Source organism: Pristiophorus japonicus, chromosome 9 (assembly GCF_044704955.1).
Source record: "Pristiophorus japonicus isolate sPriJap1 chromosome 9, sPriJap1.hap1, whole genome shotgun sequence".
Classification (NCBI taxonomy): Eukaryota; Metazoa; Chordata; class Chondrichthyes; family Pristiophoridae; genus Pristiophorus; species Pristiophorus japonicus.
In genome coordinates, this window is record NC_091985.1 from 128,304,874 (window position 1) to 128,326,856 (window position 21,983).

Consider the following 21,983-nt stretch of genomic DNA (forward strand, 5'->3'; position numbering starts at 1 on the left):
CTCCTGAAACACAACCACACGCTTCCCTCACCGCCCTCTACTTCCTTCACTCCCAGAACACTACTCAGCTCTCCCAATGCAGCCTCCCCTCCCCAGTAATGCCACACCTGCCATAATGTTTTCAACCAAAACAACCACGTGCTTTTCATCGATTGAGAGCGGTCATTTAATTTGGGTTTCTTACACAATCCTGACATCAGCCCGCAGCGAGAGATTGGGCGAGCTTTTCACTTCCTATCCACAACATGGCTCTTCAGAAAGTAAGCAGCAACTGAATGCTTCTCTTCCATTTACTTCAAGCTCTGTCGTTGACCCAATTTATATCCGTTGAGGTTCAGCGTTCAATTTGGCATTCCTCTTCCTACATTACACTGCAGTTATCAGAATTCCGAATGTTGGTTCAACTGGGGCGGGGCGGATAATGCAATTGCAGCACAGTGGTATTCAAACCATTGCTCCTTGCTGACCTTCAGAGAGGCTGGCTCATATTAATAAATATTTGGTGCTCTCAGTACACAACACATGACATACTATAAGCGTCATGGGGTCAAGGCGTGGATTATCTGGTGCCAGTTGCTCTTAAAGGGGCGCTAGTCATCCTTAAAGTTGTCCTGGAACTAAACATGGCTGGCGATAGACAAGAGGCAAGAACTGCCCCATTCCATGAGACTCATTTGGAGGTCCCGCGGAGAAGCGTGGCTCTTTATGGAGTTAAGGGCCATCCCTGCAGTGATGAGCAGCATAGATGGAAGTGATAGAGAGAGACTAAAGACCTGTAGTCTCAAGCTGGAACAAGGTGAGGAAATCATTTGCTGGGTTATGCAAGACTGCCAAGCTAATTGCAAACTTGTGGCTTAATTTTGCATTGTTGGCTTACAATGTACCTTAACCATGCTTTACTCTATCCCCAAGGGCAGATACTGACTGCGAGCAGCCATCCATCCTCCCACATGGATTGGAAGCAGAAGGCACACACAGTGTATTTTCACTGCAGGGAAACACTAGGCCAAAACACTGAACACACCTATACCACACTGTGAGAGTTGATAACAGTTCAGCAGACTCACTCTGTAATGTGTTCTGACAGCTCTCTTGTATGAGGGAGATTAAGATATTAATTAAGGCATTCTCAATGTACAGCTGCAGCCACTGGAGGTGATGTTTTATTTGGCACGGGTATTGAGCACATGTGGAGATGACTGTTGTGTATTACAGGTATAAGGCATATAATTAAAGTTTGGTCCCTCTCAGTGAGCTTCTTGATGCACAGGCAAACCTTTGGTCTCATGAACAGGTTTAACTTCCAGTTTCACTGGCCTATCTTCTTCTGCATATACCATGGCTTCACCCCATCGTACAGCAGAGTTGTGCAGAGGCTACATTACTCTTTGAAATCTTGGTTGCAACTGTACTGTAGCACTCCCCTCCTTATTTGGCCAGGCATGTGAATTGCTGCTCGAGAAGGTTGATGGTGCGCTGAACCCAAAGTGTATCACATTCTATCTCTCCTCAGATCTTGTCCTTGGGTTTTGCATTGCTGTCATGCACACATTTGGCTTCCCCAGCAGGCATTCCCTGCAATCTTCAAGTCATGTCACGGACTGATGTAGAATGGAGGAATCATGAAAGCTGCCAGGTCAAGAGGCATTTGTTTGTATAATTTGGTTCCCATGGTCACAGGCTAGCTGCACATTTATGGAATGGTAGCTGTCTCTGTCCATGAATGGAGTAGCATTGAGGGTAAAGGTCAAGTGTTCAGATAATAAAGCCCCTCCCTATCTCTGTAGCCTCCTCCAGCCCTACAAGCCTCCGAAATCTCTGCGCTCCTTCAATTCTGGCCTCTTGCGCATCAACGATTTTAATCGCTCCACCATTGGCGGCCGTGCCTTCAGCTGCCTGGGCCCCAAGCTCTTGAATTCCCTCCCTAAACCTCTCCGCCTCTCTACCTCGCTCGCCTTCTTTAAGATGCTCCTTAAAACTTACCTCTTTGACCAAGCTTTTGCTCACCTGCCCCAATATCTCCTTATGTGGCTTGGAGTCAAATTTTGTTTTATAACGCTCCTGTGAGGCGCCTTGGGACATTTTACTACGTTAAAGGTGCTATATAAATGCAAGTTGCAGCCAAATAATCCCCTGGGACAGTAGGAACGAGATGATCATGTGATTCTATCCAAAAACCTAAAGAAGAAATCTCAGATTTTTCCGATTGGCTGGATGACCTATCATTAACATATGGAGTGTGACAAACAAGAAGGAATAGATGTTAATGGCACCAACAACAATTCTGTAAAGACCGTGAATTACATGTTTTTGAAAAAGCACCAGTCTTTCGCTCACTTTCTACATGTCTTCTCAATTCTGGAGGTTGCTAAACCATGGCCTACTTTGTGATCTGGTTGATAGTATCAGCGCTCTGATATTGCAGCTATCCATTCCATCACACCATCGAGACATCTTCTTCATTTCCTGCCTTTCCACTTTTCCAAACAGCAAAAACCCAAACAACTTTTCTCATCACACCTGAATAATGTGTCCACACCACATTACTTTTCTCAGTATGTCCAGGAAACTTGACACATTCGCCATAGAACTGCATTTGAAAGGATGACTTGCATTTATATAGCACCTTTCACAATCTCAGGACGTCCCAAAGCGCTTCACAGGTAATGAAGTACTTTTTGAAGTGTAGTCACTGTTGTAATGTAGGAAACACCGCAGCCAATTTGTGCACAGCAAGCTCCAACAGGCAGCAATGTGATAATGACCAGATCAGCTGATTTAATTATGTTGATTGAGGGATAAATATTTGCCAGGACACAGGGGATAACTCTCTTGCTCTTCTTCAAAATAGTGCCATGGACTTTTACGTTCACCTGAAAGAGCAGGCGGGGCCTCGGTTTAACAACTCATGTAAAAGTCGGTACCTCCAACAGTGCAGCGCTCCCTCAGCAATGCACCGGAGTGTCAGCCTAGATTTTTGTGCTCAAGTCTCTGGAGTGGGACTTGAACCTACAGCCTTCTCACTCAGAGATGAGAGTGCTACATACTGAGCCACAGCTTCTACTTCACAATTGCAAATTCACAATTTATTTTTGACATGGTTGAAATAAGTGGGTAAAAAATTCCATTCTCGTAGTTCAGGCATCACGTCAGACAGCCAGTGAGATGTTAAGTGCCTTTGGGACATTTTACTAAGTTAAAGACACTTCATAAATGCAAGTTGTTGTTACTTTTTAATTGTCAACCACATAAAATTCATTGATTGTGTTTACAGTGTTTTTATTGTTGACTAATTTTCTATCCACACAACAGTGCGTATTAATTGAATGTTCATTTAAGACTGTGTTCATGAAATGAATAAGTTTACAGTATAATTTAATCAAAACTGGTTACTGACCAGGACAGTTTGGCATATCACACGTCCTTGATTCAGTGGCGGTGCAAGCATACCCACAGGACCTGGTTCGCTTTTGGTTGCCACTGCCGCAGGTTACGCTACAGAGTGACCACGGGCTCCAGTCGCCGTCTCCATCTGCGTAATCTGCATGAAAAAGCAAGCATACTCGCAGTTAGCTGCCATTGCAATGAGATGCATAATTGGGACCACATGCTCGATTTGGGGCTTAGGCCCAGATCCTGCCGTTCGCATGCCATTCAAATAACTTTCACACACATAACCCTACAAAGGATTGCTTGCACATTTTTTGGTTTTCTAAGCCAAAGCAGCTGGAATGTTTCAGCTGTAAATCTTGATTATGAAGCTAGCAGCCTTCATCACTGGCCTCTCACTGCTACCAGATAGACAGCATGTAAACAACGGCAGCAAGCGGCGGCACTGGGAGCAGTGTGGCGGCCCCGACCTGCGAGTGACCACCATCAGCGGCAGGTCAGGGCCATAAAAGAAGCGGCGAGTGGCCCTGGGAGCAGTGTGGCGGCATGCCACTGCAAGGTACTGCGCGAGCTGGTGCAGGAGGGCGACGGCAGCGAAGAGGGCAACTGGATTGGACATCCTCAAGGTCCAGGTGGGTGATTGGAGCATAGGCAGGTACAGCAGGAGTGGGGCGACGGAGCAGCGAGAGATTGCAGAGTGACGTGATCGGGGCCCAGAAGAAGCATGAGTTTGGGGCCAGAAGAGCCGAGGGCCCAGGGACAGCACACACTGCGATATGTGTGCGCACGAGGTCTGTGCAGCAGAGCTAGTCTCCAATCGTCTTGGTTAACTCTTGCCACTGGACCAAGACCTAGCTCTGTCAAGTCCGTGTGGTGGCTGGTGTGCAACGGCCACCACACGTTAAAAAAATCCACGCACAGGCATCTTCCACCCTTCAGGATGTAGTTCGGGATCTGGAATATTAGGTCCTTCATTGAAACACCTGTAAACTCATCCCTTATTGGCGTGGAAGCAAGTCATCCTCGCTTCGAGGGACTGCCTATGATGATGATGTAAACAAGAAATTAAAAACGCATTTAGCAGCTAGATTCTCGTACTTTTTATTATTGCTTCTGGAATGACAAAGAGAACATACTGAGGGGGAAGAATCAATGTCAATTTTACTCGCTCTGTCATCTTGGCAACAAAAAAAGCAAATATGATTCATTGGGATCTTGCCACATCGACGCAGATGTTTTTCCTGCACAACTTGCTTTCCATCAATCACTACTAGAGAGTATATTCCCACTGTAGCGCATACCTATTTTGTTTCACTTGGCTTAGTTCCAACATCTTTTTTCAAATTCTCAGTTTCTCTGATGCCCAGAACAAGTGAGGAATGTAGACGTACCGTATTCAGGCTGCCCCTTGGATTCCCATCTCCGATGAGTAACTGTACTTCTATCCCAGCTGCCCACAGGATTCAAGAAGTTGCTGTCTTCACTGGCACGGCCATTTTCCTGATCACCGTCGCTCCGGGGAGCTGTCGCTGATGATTTTTGCCACCAATTCCTCCAGTCGGATGATGGCACAGGCCAGCTCGGTTTGGTCACTTTCCGTAAATCTCTCTCTGCCTCTATTTCAGTTCCATCTACGACCTCAATCGTGACCTACACAGTTCAAAACAGGTAATGTTATGGCACGTATGTATATCTAAAAACTATACAACAAAAAGTTCATCTTCATTTATTATTGAATAAGAACAGAAATTAATTCCGACAGGGGCGCTGAAACGCATTGAACGGCATGAAGTTGCTGTATTTGCACAATAGATACAAACTAAACTTGCCACAGAAAGTTAAACCAATTCATTTCAAGTCTAATTACCCTTTTAAAGATGTAATAACTTTTAATTACTGCCAATCAACCTCTCTGGCACTGAAAAATAACTATTCCAAGTGTGGAGTCTCAGTCCTTCAGGTTTTCATTGTTGTTGGAGATTAAAAAAATGTAACTATTTTAAAAAACTTTTCCTTTCTGTCTCTTTTTCTTTCTCTCAATCCAATCTTTCTATCATTTTCTTTATGTACCTGATTTGACATTGAATTCACCCACTCTAATTCACACTTCCTTCTCAGTCTTTGTGCTGTTAATTTCTTAATCCTTCAATCTGATGGATTAAGGAGATACAGTTACTTGCCCTGTTCACTCAGGTCCCAGATGCCTAATTTCCCTCGCTGCGACGCTATCACTTTGCACTTTCAGCAACTTGCCAAGCAAAAAATAAAAAAACCTAAATGTGCAAGGGCGAGTCTAACTAACGGCAGTCGCCATTAGGTGCCCTGCCACAACAATTATGGCACACTACGCTGTGTCACGGATTAATAGAAATTATATTGACATTTATTATTCCATCAGATGGCAAGTTCCAGATTTTAGCCTAATTACTGGGAGTAAGGGCAAACATTTTTCCACAGAGGGCAAGTCATCCACACTTGAACCCCTTCTAGTGGTGCTGGTGGAGGCTTAGAAGCAGCACTTCTTGACCATCTTGGTCACGGTATGGTATGTGACCATCCTCGTGACCATCTTGGTCACGGTATGGTATGTGACCATCCTCATGACTATCTTGGTCACGGTATGGTATGTGACCATCTTCGTGACCATCTTGGTCACGGTATGTTTTGTGACCATCTTCGTGACCATCTTGGTCACGGTATGGTATGTGACCAAAGCATATCTGACAAAAATATGTGATTTTAAAAATACTAAGTCCAGGATGTGGCCGGATGACAGAGCCAACTGGAACAAGCTCAAACCAGACTCTCCATCTTCTCATTGTCACTCCATGTACCACTCAAAAGCCAACACACTTGATCTGGGCCGGCACCAAGCTGATCGGATTTAGTGCTGGAAAAAACCACATCCCATCCAAACAGATAAACATTAACATTGGCTTACAGCCTGGGTTTAATGAAAGACGTGCTGCAGCATCACCAAAAATAGGAACTGTTTTGTTAGATGGGGAGAAACAGGAGCTTCAAAAGCCGATCCATACCAAAGACCAATATGAAAATATAATAGACAGAGCGGTTTAGAAAAGTTCATGGCGTAAGAATTTTAAGACTGCGTGCAACACGTGCTAAACATATAAGAGACAAAGGAGGTGAAATCCTCCCTCTCGATAGTTTCAGTGAAAAAGTCAGCATGAATAAGATTGCCATACTGGCTTTGGCACAAGTGGGTCAACTTGTGATGTTCTCAATCTTATGATCCAGAAATACAGCAGTTCTCTAAATGCCGAGCGTGGAGTTAGAGCTTTAGCCTTCCTGGGCAATGATAATCCAAGCTCTACTGCGAGCAGTTTGGGTGAATGCTTTGCTGACCACCTCGGTTCAGTCTGCAAGTGTGACCCTGAGCTTCCAGTCGCTTGCCATTTTAATTCTCCACTCCCACTCTGACCTCTCTGTCCTTTGCTTCCTACACTGTTCCAATGAAGCTCAATGGAAGCGAGGCCCAGCACCTCATCTTTCGATTAGGCACTTTACAGCCTTACAGACTGAAGATTGATTTCAATAACTTCAGATCACAATCACTGCTCCCATTTTTTGTGGATAGCAGGTGCTCGTAATGGTTCTGCTGTTGCCATTTGCAACTCCTCTCGACCCATCTTTTGTTTCTTTACTTGTCCTTTTCCACCACTTTTGCCTTGCACCATCATCCCTTTTGATATTTAAAACACTTCTGTCTTCCACACTGCAGAGAAATCAAGTGCAAAAATCAAAAAGGGCCACAATACAACATCATTCTAAAAGGGCAAAGAGTGTTTAAAAAAAACAAGCCTGAAGGCTCTGAGTCTCAATGCGAGGAGCATTCGTAATAAGGTAGATGAATTAACTGCGCAGATAGCTGTTAACGGATATGATATAATTGGGATTACGGAGATATAGCTCCAGGGTAACCAAGGCTGGGAACTCAACATCCAGGGGTATTCAATATTCACAAAGGATAGACAGAAAGGAAGAGGAGGTGGGGTAGCGTTATGGGTTAAAGAGGAGATTAACGCAATAGTAAGGAAGTACATTAGCGTGGATGATGTGGAATCTATATGGGTCGAGCTGCGAAACACCAAAGGGCAGAAAACGTTAGTGGGTGTTGTGTACAGACCACCAAACAGTAGGAGTGAGATTGGGAATGGCATCAAACAGCAAATTAGGGATACATGCATAAAGGTACAGCAGTTATCATGGGTGACTTTAATCTACATATAGATTGGGCTAACCAAACTGGTAGCAGTACTGTGGAGGAGGATTTCTTGGAGTGCATAAGGGATGGTTTTCTCGACCAATATGTCGAGGAACCAACTAGAGAGCAGGCCATCCTAGACTGGGTGATGTGTAATGAGAGAGGATTAATTAGCAAACTTGTTGTGCGAGGCCCTTTGGGGAAGAGTGACCATAATATGGTAGAATTCTTTATTAAGATGGAGAGTGACATGTTAATTCAGAGACTAGGGTCTTGAACTTAAAGAAAGTTAACTTCGATGGTATGAGACGTGAATTGGCTAGGATAGACTGGCGAATGATACTTAAAGGGTTGACGGTAGATAGGCAATGGCAGACATTTAAAGATCACATGGATGAACTACAACAATTGTACATCCCTGACTGGCGTAAAATGAAATGTGGAAGGTGGCTCAACCGTGGCTAACAAGGAAAATTAGGGATAGTGTTAAATCCAAGGAAGAGGCATATAAGTTGGCCAGAAAAAGCAGCAATCCTGAGGACTGGAGAAATTTAGAATTCAGCAGAGGAGGACAAGGGGTTTAATTAGGAGGGGGGAAATAGAGTATGAGAGTAAGCATGCAGCGAACATAAAAACTGAATACAAAAACTTCTATAGAATTGTGAAGAAAAAAGATTAGTGAAGACTAATGCAGGCCGTTTGCAGTCAGAATCAGGTGAATTCATAATGGGGAACAAGGAAATGGCAAACCAATTGAACAAATACTTTGGGGTATTCAACATTCACGAAGGATAGACAGAAAGGAAAAGGAGGTGGTGTAGCATTGCTGGTTAAAGAGGAAATTAACGCAATAGTAAGGAAGGACATTAGCTTGGATGATGTGGAATCTGTATGGGTGGAGCTCCGGAATACCAAAGGGCAGAAAGCGCTAGTGGGAGTTGTATACAGACCACCAAACAATAGTAGTGAGGTTGGGGACAGCATCAAAGAGGAAATTAGGGACGCGTGCAATAAAGGTACAGCAGTTATCATGGGCGGCTTTAATCAACATATAGATTGAACTAACCAAACTGGTAGCAATATGGTGGAGGAGGATTTCCTGGAGTGTATTAGGGATGGTTTTCCAGACCAATATGTCGAGGAACCAACTAGAGGTCTGGCCATCCTAGACTGGGTGATATGTAATGAGAAAGGACTAATTAGCAATCTTGTTGTGCGAGGCCCCTTGGGGAAGAGTGACTATAATATGGTAGAATTCTTTATTAAGATGGAGAGTGACACAGTTAATTCAGAGACTAGGGTCCTGAACTTGAGGAAAGGTAACTTCGATGGTATGAGACGTGAATTGGCTAGAATAGACTGGTGAATGATACTGAAAGGGTTGACGGTGGATAGGCAATGGCAAACATTTAAAGATCATATGGATGAACTTCAACAATTGTACATCTCTGTCTGGAGTAAAAATAAAACGGGGAAGGTGGCTCAACCGTGGTTAACAAGGGAAATTAAGGATAGTGTTAAATCCAAGGAAGAGGCATATAAATTGGCCAGAAACCTGTGGACTGGAAGAAATTTAGAATCCAGCAGAGGAGGACAAAGTGTTTAATTAGGAGGGGGAAAATAGAGTATGAGAGGAAGCTTGCTGGGAACATAAAAACTGACTGCAAAAGCTTCTATAGATATGTGAAGAGAAAAAGATTAGTGAAGACAAACGTAGGTTCCTTGCAGTCAGATTCAGGTGAATTTATAATAGGGAGCAAAGAAATGGCTGACCAGTTGAACAAATACTTTGGTTCTGTCTTCATGAAGGAAGACACAAATAACCTTCCGGAAATACTAGGGTACCGAGGGTCTAGTGAGAAAGAAGAACTGAAGGAAATTCTTAAAAGGCAGGAAATTGTGTGAGGTAAATTGATGGGAAATTGAAAGCCGATAAATCCCCGGGGCCTGATAGTCTGCATCCCAGAGACCTTAAGGAAGTGGCTCTAGAAATAGTGGATGCATTGGTGATCATTTTCCAACAGTCTATCGACTCTAGGTCAGTTCTGGAGGGTAGCTAAATTAAAAAAGGAGGTAGAAAGAAAACGGGTAATTATAGACTGTTAGCCTGACATCGGTGGTGGGAAAAATGTTGGAATCAATTATTAAAGATGAAATAGCAGCGCATTTGGAAAGCAGTGACAGGATCGGTCCAAGTCAACATGGATATATGAAAGGGAAATCATGCTTGACAAATCTTCTAGAATTTTTTTGAGGATGTAAGTGGACAAGGGAGAACCAGTGGATGTGGTGTATTTGGACTTTCAAAAGGCCTTTGACAAAGTCCCACACAAGAGATTGGTGTGCAAAATTAAAGCACATGGTATTGGGGGTAATGTACTGACGTGGATAGAGAACTGGTTGGCAGACAGGAAGCAGAGAGTTGGGATTAACGGGTCCTTTTCAGAATGGCAGGCAGTGACTAGTGGGGTGCAGCAGGGCTCAGTGCTGGGACCCCAGCTATTTACAATATGCAGCAATGATTTAGATGAAGGAATTGAGCATAATATTTCCAAGTTTGCAGATGACACTAAGCTGACTGGCGGGTGTAAGCTGTGAGGAGGATGCTAAGAGGCTGCAGGGTGACTGGGCAAATGAATGGCAGATGCAGTATAATGTGGATAAATGTGAGGTTATCCACTTTGGTGGCAAAAATACGAAGGCAGAATGTTATGCTCCTCCTGTGCTGTGTGGGAAGCCAGGGACGCTTCCAGTGTCCCTGACGACTACATGTTTGGGAAGTGCATCCGCCTGCAGCACCTGACAGACCGCATTGTGGCAGTGGAGCTGCGGGTGGATTTACTATGGAGCATCCGCGATGTTGAGGATGCTGCGAATAGCACGTTTTGTGAGTTGGTCTTACTGCAGGTAAAGGTTACACAGACAGATAGTAAATGGGTGACCAACAGGAAGAGCAGTGGAAGGAAGGTAGTGCAGGGGTCCCCTGCGGTCATCCCCCTGCAAAACAGATACACCGCTTTGGATACTGTTGAAGGGAATGACTCATCAGGGGAGAGCAGCAGCAGCCAAGTTCTTGGCACCGTGGGTGGCTCTGCTGCACAGGAGGGCAGGAAAAAGAGTGGGAGAGCGATAGTGATAGGGGATTCTATTGTAAGGGGAATAGTTAGACGTTTCTGCAGCTGCAACTGAGACTCCAGGATGGTATGTTGCCTCCCTGGTGCAAGGGTCAAGGATGTCTCGGAGCGGATGCAGGGCATTTTGAAGAGGGAGGGTGAACAGCCAGTTGTCGTGGTGCATATAGGTACCAATGATATAGGTAAAAAATGGGATGAGGTCCTACAAGACGAATTTTGGAAGCTAGGAGCTAAATTAAAAAGTAGGACCTCAAAAGTAGTAATCTCAGGATTGCTACCAGTGCCACGTGCTAGTCAGAGTAGGAATCGCAGGATAGCTCAGATGAATACGTGGCTTGAGGAGTGGTGCAGAAGGGAGGGATTCAAATTCCTGGGACATTGGAACCGGTTCTGGGGGAGGTGGGCCCAGTACAAACCGGATGGTCTGCACCTGGGCAGGACTGGAACTAATGACCTAGCGGGAGTGTTTGCTACTGCTGTTGGGGAAGGGTTAAACTAATATGACAGCGGGATGGGAACCGATGCAGGGAGACAGCGGGAAGTAGAATGGAGGCAGAAGCAAAAGATAGAAAGAAGAAAAGTAAAAGTGGAGGGTAGAGAAACCCAAGGCAAAAAGCAAAAAGGGCCACATTACAGCAAAATTCTAAAGGGGCAAAGTGTGTTTAAAAAGACAAGCCTGAAGGCTCTGTGCCTCAATGCGAGGAGTATTCGGAATAAGATGAACGAATTAACTGCGCAAATAGCAGTTAACGAATATGATGTAATTGGCATCACGGAGAGATGACTCCAGGGTGACCAAGGCTGGGAACTCAACATCCAAGGGTATTCAACATTTAGGAAGAATAGACAGAAAGGAAAAGGAGGTGGGGTGGTATGGCTGGTTAAAGAGGAAATTAATACAATAGTAAGGAAGGACATTAGCTTGGATGATGTGGAATCGGTATGGGTGGAGCTACGGAATACCAAAGGGCAGAAAACGCTTCGTGGGAGTTGTGTACAGACCACCAAACAGTAGTAGTGAGGTTGGGGACAGCATCAAAGAGGAAATTAGGGACGCGTGCAATAAAGGTACAGCAGTTATCATGGGCGACTTTAATCTACATATTGATTGGGCTAACCAAACTGATAGCAATGCAGTGGAGGAGGATTTCCTGGAGTGTATTAGGGATGGTTTTCTAGACCAATGTGTCGAGGAACCAACTGGAGGGCTGGCCATCCTAGGCTGGGTGATGTGTAATGAGAAAGGACTAATTAACAATCTTGTTGTGCGAGGCCCCTTGGGGAAGAGTGACAATAATATGGTAGAATTCTTTATTAAGATGGAGAGTGACACAGTTAATTCAGAGACTAGGGTCCTGAACTTAAGGAAAGGTAACTTCGATGGTATGAGACGTGAATTGGTTAGAATCGACTGACGAATGATACTTAAAGGATTGATGGTGGATAGGCAATGGCAAACATTTAAAGATCACATGGATGAACTTCAACAATTGTACATCGCTGTTTGGAGTAAAAATAAAACGGGGAAAGTGGCTAAACCGTGGCTAACAAGGGAAATTAAGGATAGTGTTAAAATCCAAGGAAGAGGCATATAAATTGGCCAGAAAAAGCAGCAAACCTGAGGACTGGGAGAATTTTGTAATACAGCAGAGGAGGACAAAGGGTTTAATTAGGAGGGGGGGAAATAGAGTGTGAGAGGAAGCTTGCTTGGAACATAAAAACTGACTGCAAAAGCTTCTATAGATATGTGAAGAGAAAAAGATTAGTGAAAACAAACGTAGGTCCCTTGCAGTCAGATTCAGGTGAATTTATAATGGGGAAAAAAGAAATGGCGGACCAGTTAAACAAATACTTTGGTTCTGTCTTCACGAAGGAAGACACAAATAACATTCCGGAAATACTAGGGGACCGAGAGTCTAGTGAGAAGGAGGAACTGAAGGAAATCCTTATTAGTCAGGAAATTGTGTTAGGGAAATTGATGGGATTGAAGGCTGATAAATCCCCAGGGCCTGACAGTCTGCATCCCAGAGTACTTAAGGAAGTGGCCCTAGAAATAGTGGATGCATTGGTGATCATTTTCTATCGACTCTGGATCAATTCCTATGGACTGGAGGGTAGCTAATGTAACACCACTTTTTAAGAAAGGAGGGAGAGAGAAAACGGGTAATTATAGACCGGTTGGCCTGACATCAGTAGTGGGGAAAATGTTGGAATCAATTATTAAAGATGAAATAGCAGCACATTTGGAAAGCAGTGACGGGATCGGTCCAAGTCAGCATGGATTTATGAAAGGGAAATCCTGCTTGACAAATCTTCTGGAATTTTTTGAGGATGTAACTGGTAGAGTGGACAAGGGAGAACCAGTGGATGTGGTATATTTGGACTTTCGAAAGGCTTTTGACAAGGTCCCACACAAGAGATTGGTGTGCAAAATTAAAGCACATGATATTGGGGGTAATGTACTGATGTGGATAGAGAACTGGTTGGCAGACAGGAAGCAAAGAGTGGGAATAAATTGGTCCTTTTCAGAATGGCAGGCAGTGACTAGTGGGGTACCACAAGGTTTAGTGCTGGGACCCCAGCTATTTACAATATATATTAATGATTTAGACGAAGAAATTGAATGTAATATCTCCAAGTTTGCAGATGACACTAAGCTGGGTGGCAGTGTGAGCTGTGAGGAGGATGCTAAGAGGCTGCAGGGTGACTTGGAAGGTTAGGTGAGTGGGCAAATGCATGGCAGATACAGTATAATGTGGATAAATGTGAGGTTATTCACTTTGGTGGCAAAAACAGGAAGGCAGATTATTATTTGAATGGTGACAGATTAGTAAAAGAGGATGTGTAACAAGACCTGGGTGTCATGGTACATCAGTCATTGAAAGTAGGCATACAGGTACAGTAGGCAGTAAAGAAAGCAAATGGCATGTTGGCCTTCAAAGCGAGAGGATTTGAGTATAGGAGCAGGGAGGTCTTGCCGCAGTTGTACAGGGCCTTGGTGAGACCACACCTTGAGTATTGTGTGCAGTTTTGGTCTCCTAATTTGAGGAAGGACATTCTTGCTATTGAGGGAGTGCAGCGAAGGTTCACCAGACTGATTCCCGGGATGGCAGGACTGACACATGAAGAAAGACTGGATCGACTCGGCTTATATTCACTGAAATTTAAAAGAATGAGAGGGGATCTCATAGAAGCATATAAAATTCTGACAGAATTGGACAGGTTAGATGCAGGAAGAATGTTCCCGATGTTGGGGAAGTCCAGAACAAGGGGACACAGTCTAAGGATAAGAGGTAAGCCATCTGGGACCGAGATGAGGAGCAACTTTTTCACCCAAAGAATTATGAACCTATGGAATTCTCTACCACAGAAAGGTGTTGAGTCCAGTTCGTTGGATATATTCAAAAGGGAGTTAGATGTGGCCCTTACAGCTAAAGGGATCAGGAGGTATGGAGCGAAGGCAGGAGTTGGGTACTGAAGTTGCATGATCAGCCATGATCATATTGATTAGTGGTGTAGGCTCGAAAGGCCAAATGGCCTAATCCTGCACCTATTTTCTATGTTTCTGTGTTTACCTTTTGTTCTTTTATTCCAACCCCTTCTTTCCCTGCCCTTGCACTTGGTAAAGCCTGTTACATCTCTAATTTTACCAGTTCTGACAAAAAGTCACCAACCTGAAACGTTAACTCTGTTTCTCTCTACACAGATTACTGAGAACGGTAGCATAGTAGTTATGATACTGGACTAGTAATCCAGAGGCCTGGACTAATGATCTGGAGATATGAGTTGAAATCCTACCATGGCAGCTGGGGAATTTAAATTCAGTTACTTAAATATATCTGGAATAAAAAGCTAGCATCAGTAATGGTGAGCATGAAACTACTGGATTGTCAGAAAAACCCATCTGGTTGACTAATGACCTTTAGAGGAGGAAATCTGCTGTCCTCACCTGGTCTGGTCTATATGTGACTCCAGACCCACAGCAATGTGGTTGACTCTTCACTGACCCCTTGCAAGCCACTCAGTTGTACCAAACCGCTACAAAGAACAGCAGTTCAAGAAGGCAATTAGGGATAGATAATAAAGGCCGGCCTTGCCAACAACGCCCACATCCCATGAAAAAATTTAAAAAAGATGCTTTCTGATTTGCTGAGTGATTCCAACATTTTCTATTTTTACCCCATTGAGAGCTGTCCTCCTGTACCATATCTGGTAAATACTTGTACTGCATGCTTTACGTGTACACAAGACACATACATTAGATCATGAAACATGGATATTCCTTTCCTTGTGACAACAACACAGTAGATCACTCATGAAGTATGCTTGTCCCACGCTCCAGTAATCTACCGGGTAGATTTCAATTGTTGTCTTTGGTGATGACACAATTCTCTACATACTAGTAAATTCCACACCTAAAAGACCGCTACAGGCGGATTAGGTAGAAGAAAACTGGGTGTCATCTTCAAAACCGAGAAGACCAAGTTAACAACTTTGTCAAGAAAGTTACCCATGTTGTTGCTCACTTATTTACACTCAATAAAGGCAACAAACTACCCTCAGTTACAATCATTCAGTTCATTAACACCATGGTTGCTGAAAATGGCCTGAAAAGCTTGGTCCAATTTGGCACTATCAGTAGCTTTGATACTTTTGCCAAGGCCTGCAGTACTCTCGCCTCTGAATTAGTAGGTTGTGGGTATATGTCCCACTGCAGAGACCTGAGCACAACAATCTAGGCTGACAATCCAGTGCAGTAGATAAGAACATAAAAAATAGGGGCAAGAGTAGGCCATATAGTCCCTCGAGCCTGGTCACATATCCCTTGATTCCCTTGGAGCCCAAAAATCTGTCGACCTCAGCCTTCAATATACTCAATGACTGAGCATCCACAGCCCTCTGTTGTAGACAATTCCAAAGATTTACTCTGAGTGAAGATATTTCTCCTCATCTCATTTCTAAATGGCTGACCTCTTATCCTGAGGCTATGTCCCCCAGTTCTAGACTCTCCAGCCAGGGGAAACAACCTCTCAGCATCTACCCTGTCAAACCCCTTCAGAATCTTATGTGTTTCAATGAGATGACCTCTCATTCTTATAACCTCCAGAAAGTATCGGCCCATTCTACTCAGTCTCTCTTCATAGGACAACTCTCTCATCCTAGGAATCAATCTAATGAACCTTTGTTGCAAGTATAAGTCTAAGGCAAGTATATCCTTCCCTAGGTACGGAGACCAAACTGTGCACAGAGGAAGTGCTGCACTGTCAGAGGTGCCGCCTTTTGGATGAGATGTTAAACCAAGGGCCCGTCTGTCCTCTCAGATGGATGTAAAAGATCCCATGGCACTATTTCAAAGAAGAGCAGGGGAGTTACCCCAGTATCCTGGCCAATATTTATCCCTCAATCAACATCACTAAAAAACAGATTATCTGGTCATTATCACATTACTGTTTATGGGACCTTGCTGTGTGCAAATTGGCTGCCGTCTTTCCTCGAGTACAACAGCGACTATAATTCGAAAGTACTGCATTGGCTGTAAAGCACTTTGGGCATCCTGAGATCGGGAAAGGTGCTATATAAATGCAAGTCTTTCTTTCTGCAATTCCAAATAATGACAATGAAAGATCGACAATATATTTCCAAGTCAGGATGGTGTATACACATAAATGTGTTTTATTTTAGATTAAAATAATCATATGTGATGTATCCATCAGTGGATAATTATGCAATTTATATTCATTGAAACAATCTACAAGATGTACTGCAGCAACTCTCCAAGGCTTCGTTGACAGCACATCCCAATCCCATGACCTCTACCACCAAGGGATGTAGGCGGATGGGAACACCATTACCTCCAAGTTACACACCACCTTGACTTAGAACTATATCGCCGTTTCTTCATCGTTGCTGAGTCAAAATCCTGGCGCTCCCACCCTAACTGCACTGTGGGAGTACTTTCACCACACGGACTGCAGTGGTTCAAGAAGGCGGCTCACCACCATCTTCTCAAGGGCAGTTAGGGATGGGCAAGTGCTTCCGAGGTAGGTGGGGAGGGTTGACCCATCCACCTCCACGGAGGTGTGTGGGGGACCTGACCCATCCACCTCCATGGCACGAACCTGGTATTGCAGTACTTCCAGGAACGGTGCAGTGGCTCTAGGCCTTTTGGCTAAGAGCATTGGCGCAGAGTGATCCTTGGCGTGTGCAAGGTGACCTCTGGCGTTTGTGATTTGACAAAGAATTGGAACGATTGGCTACGAATTTCAAAAAAAAAAAAAAAAAGTGCTTCTCGGCCTTTTGGCTAAGATCATACGTAACTGACCTGACAGGGGAGTAGCCACCATGACCTCCGGGTGGTTCTCCCTGGATCAGGAAGGTATATGCTTGCTTTTTTGGAAATAGGAGGTGGGTGGGGTGGCTTGACCCATCCACCTCCATGGCACGAACCTGGTATTGCAGTACTTCCAGGAACGGTGCAGTGGCTCTAGGCCTTTTGGCTAAGAGCATTGGCGCAGAGTGATCCTTGAATGGGCCCAAGGTGACCTCTGGCGTTTGTGATTTGACAAAGAATTGGAACGATTGGCTATGAATTTCCAAAAAAAAAAAATGTGTACTGTATAGTGACACATGAAATGTAATTTGTTTGAATGTACTACAATGTATCCCGTATTGGACCGAATTGCACTTGAACTGGAAAACAAGGAAATGTAACGAACGGAACTGCCGTCAGCACCCAAATAATAGTGTATGGGATTGCTGATCGCAGCTAAATGTATTGAAATGCCTTTGAATGTACCGTACAGATTTTTTAATGAATAAAGTATATTTTGAAATTTAAAAAAATAAATAAATGCTGGCCTTGCCAGCGACGCCCACATCCAGTGAATTAATTTTAAAAACTATGGGCGTATTTACTGTTTCAGGCACAGATACCTCCCTCTCACCCAGTCACTCTCCTGAGATGTCCAGTGGTCGTAAAAGGCGTTGTATAAATGTAAGTCTTTCTTTCTTTCTTTTAATCAGGAATGCGACTCTATTTTGTATTTACTCCTGTGCACAGATCCAGGTCTAGGGGCCATGGGGCACTGAGCACTCCTGCATGCTCTCTAATAGACCTGATTAGCAAGTGAACACATGGTCACTTTGGCCCTATCCCCTGCATCATTCTATTGCAGAAAAATTTTTTTTTACAGCCATGTGATCCCGACCTGTACTGTTCCACCTCCCCCCCCCCCACGCCCCGCTACCCCTCCTCCTGACCTGCACTGCTTCCTGGGAGCTGCGCTTCTTTGTCTGTTACATGCATAGGTTCAATTATATAACTGCAATGTTTATTTATCCACTTGAAGTCTTGAAGTAAGGAAAACACTATCTATCTATCTGTCTGTCTGTCTGTCAGGAACCAATCAAAAAACACTTACTGCACAGTCTCTGAACACATCTTTTCAATTCCTTTCATCGGAATGTGTGCCCCTCCCCCACCAACCCTTGGAACAACTTAACCTCGGATTCACTGAGCAATGCTACAGGAGATCTGCAGCAAATGTAAAAAATCTAGCAATAAACAAAAGCATGTCAAAGCTAATTATAATCTTGGTACATATCGGATTTACGAAGAAGAGTGCTGACGCCGATACTTCCTTGTTAAACACTTTTAACAAGATTCAGCAGGGAACTCGATTTTTTTCCTCCCTCCAACATATATAAACTAAGGGTGATTCAGTGAGGCTGAAATAACATAACATCAGACTACTTTGCTATTAAATTGGCACTGGATTGCATTGGTTCATCCTCCTCCAGTCGATATTTCATTATGGAAAGGTCTTTTTTGGCATTTTTTAAAATTCATTCTCGGGATGTGGACTTCACTGGCAAGGCCAGCATTTATTTATTTTTTTTTTGAAATTCGTAGCCAATCGTTCCAATTCTTTGTCAAATCACAAACGCCAGCATTTATTTATTTATTTATTTTTTTTTTTTTTTTTGAAATTCGTAGCCAATCGTTCCAATTCTTTGTCAAATCACAAACGCCAGAGGTCACCTTGCACACGCCAAGGATCACTCTGCGCCAATGCTCTTAGCCAAAAGGCCTAGAGCCACTGCACCGTTCCTGGAAGTACTGCAATACCAGGTTCGTGCCATGGAGGTGGATGGGTCAGGTCCCCCACACACCTCCGTGGAGGTGGATGGGTCAAGCCACCCCACCCACCTCCTGTTTCCAAAAAAGCAAGCATATACCTTCCTGATCCAGGGAGAACCACCCGGAGGTCATGGTGGCTACTCCCCTGTCAGGTCAGTTACGCATGATCTTAGCCAAAAGGCCGAGAAGCGAACGCCAGCATTTATTTATTTATTTATTTTTTTGAAATTCGTAGCCAATCGTTCCAATTCTTTGTCAAATCACAAACGCCAGAGGTCACCTTGCACATGCCAAGGATCACTCTGCACCAATGCTCTTAGCCAAAAGGCCTAGAGCCACTGCACCGTTCCTGGAAGTACTGCAATACCAGGTTCGTGCCATGGAGGTGCATGGGTCAGGTCCCCCACACACCTCCATGGAGGTGGATGGGTCAACCCTCCCCACCCACCTCCTGTTTCAAAAATGCAAGCATATACCTTCCTGACCAGGGAGAAACCACCAGGAGGTCATGGTGGCTGGTCAGGTTAGTTATGCATGATCTTAGCCAAAAGGCCGAGAAGCGAACGCCAGCATTTATTGCCCATCCCTAATTGCCCTTGAGAAGGTGGTGGTGAGCTGCCTTCTTGAATCGCTGCAGTCCGTGTGGTGAAGGTTCTCCCACAGTGCAGTTAGGGAGGGAGTTCCAGAATTTTGACTCAGCAACAGTGAAGGAACAGTGATATATTTCTAAATCAGGATGGTGCGTGACTTGCAGGGGAACATGAAGGTGATCGTGTTCCCATGCACCTGCTGCCCTTGTCCTTCTCGGTGGTAGAAGTCACGGATTTGGGAGGTGCTGTCGAAGAAGCCTTGGGAGTTGCTGCAGTGCATCGTGTAGATGGTACATACTGCAGCCATGGTGTGCCGGTGGTGGAGGGAGTGAATGTTGAAAGTGGTGGATGGAGTGCCAATCAAGTGGGCTGCTTTGTCCTGGATGGCGTTGAGATTTGTGGGAGTTGCACTCATCCAGGAAAATGGAAAGTATTCCATCACACACCTGACTTGTACCTTGTAGATGGTGGAAAGACTTTGGGGAATCAGGTGTTGAGACACTCACTGCAGAATACCCAGCCTTTGACCTGCACTTATAGCGACTGCAGTTATGTGGCTGGTCCCGTTAAATTTCTGATCAATGGTGCCCCCTGCAATTAAGCGGTGATAATGCTGTTGAATGTCAAGGGATGATGGTAAGACTCTCTCTTGTTGGAGTTGGTCATTGCCTGGCACTTGTGTGGCGCGAATGTTACTTGTCACTTATTAGCCCAAGCCTGAATGTCGTCCAGGCATGGACTGCTTTATTATCTGAGAAGTTGTGAATGGAACACTGTGCAATCATCAGCGAACATCCCCACTTCTGACCTTATGATGAGGGGAGGTCATTGATGAAGCAACTGAAGATGGTTGGGCCTAGGACATTGCCCTGAGGAACTCCTGCAGCGATGTCCTGGGGCTGAGATGATTGGCCTGCAACAATCACAACCATCTTCCTTTGTGCTTGGTATGACTCCAATCAGTGTAGAGTTTTCCCCCTGATTCCCATTGACTTCAATTTTACTAGGGCTCCTTGATGCCATGCTTGATCAAATGTTGCCTTGATGTCAAGGGCAGTCACTCTCACCTCACCTCTGGAATTCAGCTCTTTTGTTCATGTTTGAAGCCGAGTGGTCCTGGAACCCAAACTGAGTATCGGTGAGCAGGTTATTGATGAGTAAGTGCTGCTTGATAGCACTGTCGACAACACCTTCCATCACGTTGCTGATGATTGGAAATGGACCGATGGGGCAGTAATTGACTGCAAATGATTCAAAATTTCAGCACTTCAAGCCTTTTCCGCCATTCAATTAGATCATGGAGGATCTATCTCTTAACTCCATCTACTCATCTTGGTTCCATAACCTTTAATACCCTTTGCCTAACAAAAATCTCAGTTTTGTAATAGTCAATTGACGCCCCAGCCTGAACAGCTTTTTGGGGAAGAGAGTTCCAGATTTCCACTACCCTTTGTGTGAAGGGGTGCTTCCTGACATCATCCTTGAATGTTCTAGCTCTAATATTAAGGTTATGCCCCCTTGTTCTGGACTCACTCACCAGAGGAACTAGTTTTGCTCTATCTATCCCATCAACTCCTTTAATCATCTTAAACACTTCAATTAGATCACCGCCCCCCCCCTGCTCCCCCCTAATCCACTATACTCAAGGGAATACAAGCCTAGTCTGTGCAACCGCTTCTCATAATTTAACCTGTTTAAACATCACTTTACAATTTACACTTCCTACAGCAAAATCACCAATGAGTTGGTGAACACAGTAGGGCGGATTTTGTTTGAATGCGCACTCCTAGTGACAAGGCTCAGCACCGGAGGTATGCACAGAAATCTTTGAATAGTCCTCAATGGAGGTGAGCTGGCTAAGGGAATATTCATACTCTTTCAGTCAATATTCAGCCTCAATTAATCTGAGATTTTCTTTTCGTCACTGCAATGGTCTGCACATGAATACTAGTTACTTGAGTGCAATATCTCTGGAACTGTATACTAATGATTCAACACAAGAACATAAACATAGAAAATAAGAGCTGGAGTAAGCCATACAGCTTGTTCCACCATTCAATAAGATCATGGTTGATCATCGACCTCAATTCCACCTTCCCGCCCAATCCCCATACCCCTTGATTCACTTAGTGTTCAAATATCTATCGATCTCAGTCTTGAATATACTCAATAATTGAGCATCTGCAGCCCTGTGGGGTAGAGAATTCCAAAGATTCACAACCCTCTGAGTGAAGAATTTTCTCCCTATCTCAGTCCTAAAATAATGCCCCCTTACCCTGAGACTTTGCCCCCTGGTTCTAACCAGGGGAAACAGCTTTCCAGCATCTACCCTGTCAAACCTAAGAATTTTAGACATTTCAATAAGATCACCTCTCATTCTTCGAAACTCCAGAGAGTATAGAAAAAAAGACTTGCATTCCTATAGCACCTTTCACAACCTCAGGATGCCCCAAAGTGTTTTACAGCCAATGAAGTATTTTTGAAGTGCAGTCACTGTTGTAATG

The 21,983-nt window shown here is 44.3% G+C and overlaps 1 protein-coding gene and 3 pseudogenes across 1 annotated transcript in view; 1 reads left to right on the plus strand and 3 right to left on the minus strand.

Annotated features, from left to right (window-relative positions):
* ism1 (isthmin 1) overlaps window positions 1–21,983 on the minus strand; it is a 93,997-nt gene that overhangs the window by 19,746 nt on the left and 52,268 nt on the right. Inside the window, exons 3-4 of the mRNA XM_070888776.1 lie at window positions 4,782–5,040; window positions 3,398–3,541 (exon numbers count right to left, since the gene is read on the minus strand). Of these exons, the coding sequence (XP_070744877.1) occupies window positions 3,398–3,541; window positions 4,782–5,040 (403 nt within the window). The remainder of the gene's footprint in view (window positions 1–3,397; window positions 3,542–4,781; window positions 5,041–21,983) is intronic.
* LOC139274274 (U2 spliceosomal RNA) lies at window positions 17,031–17,233 on the plus strand (annotated as a pseudogene).
* Window positions 18,844–19,082, minus strand: LOC139274320 (U2 spliceosomal RNA; annotated as a pseudogene).
* LOC139274385 (U2 spliceosomal RNA) lies at window positions 19,223–19,453 on the minus strand (annotated as a pseudogene).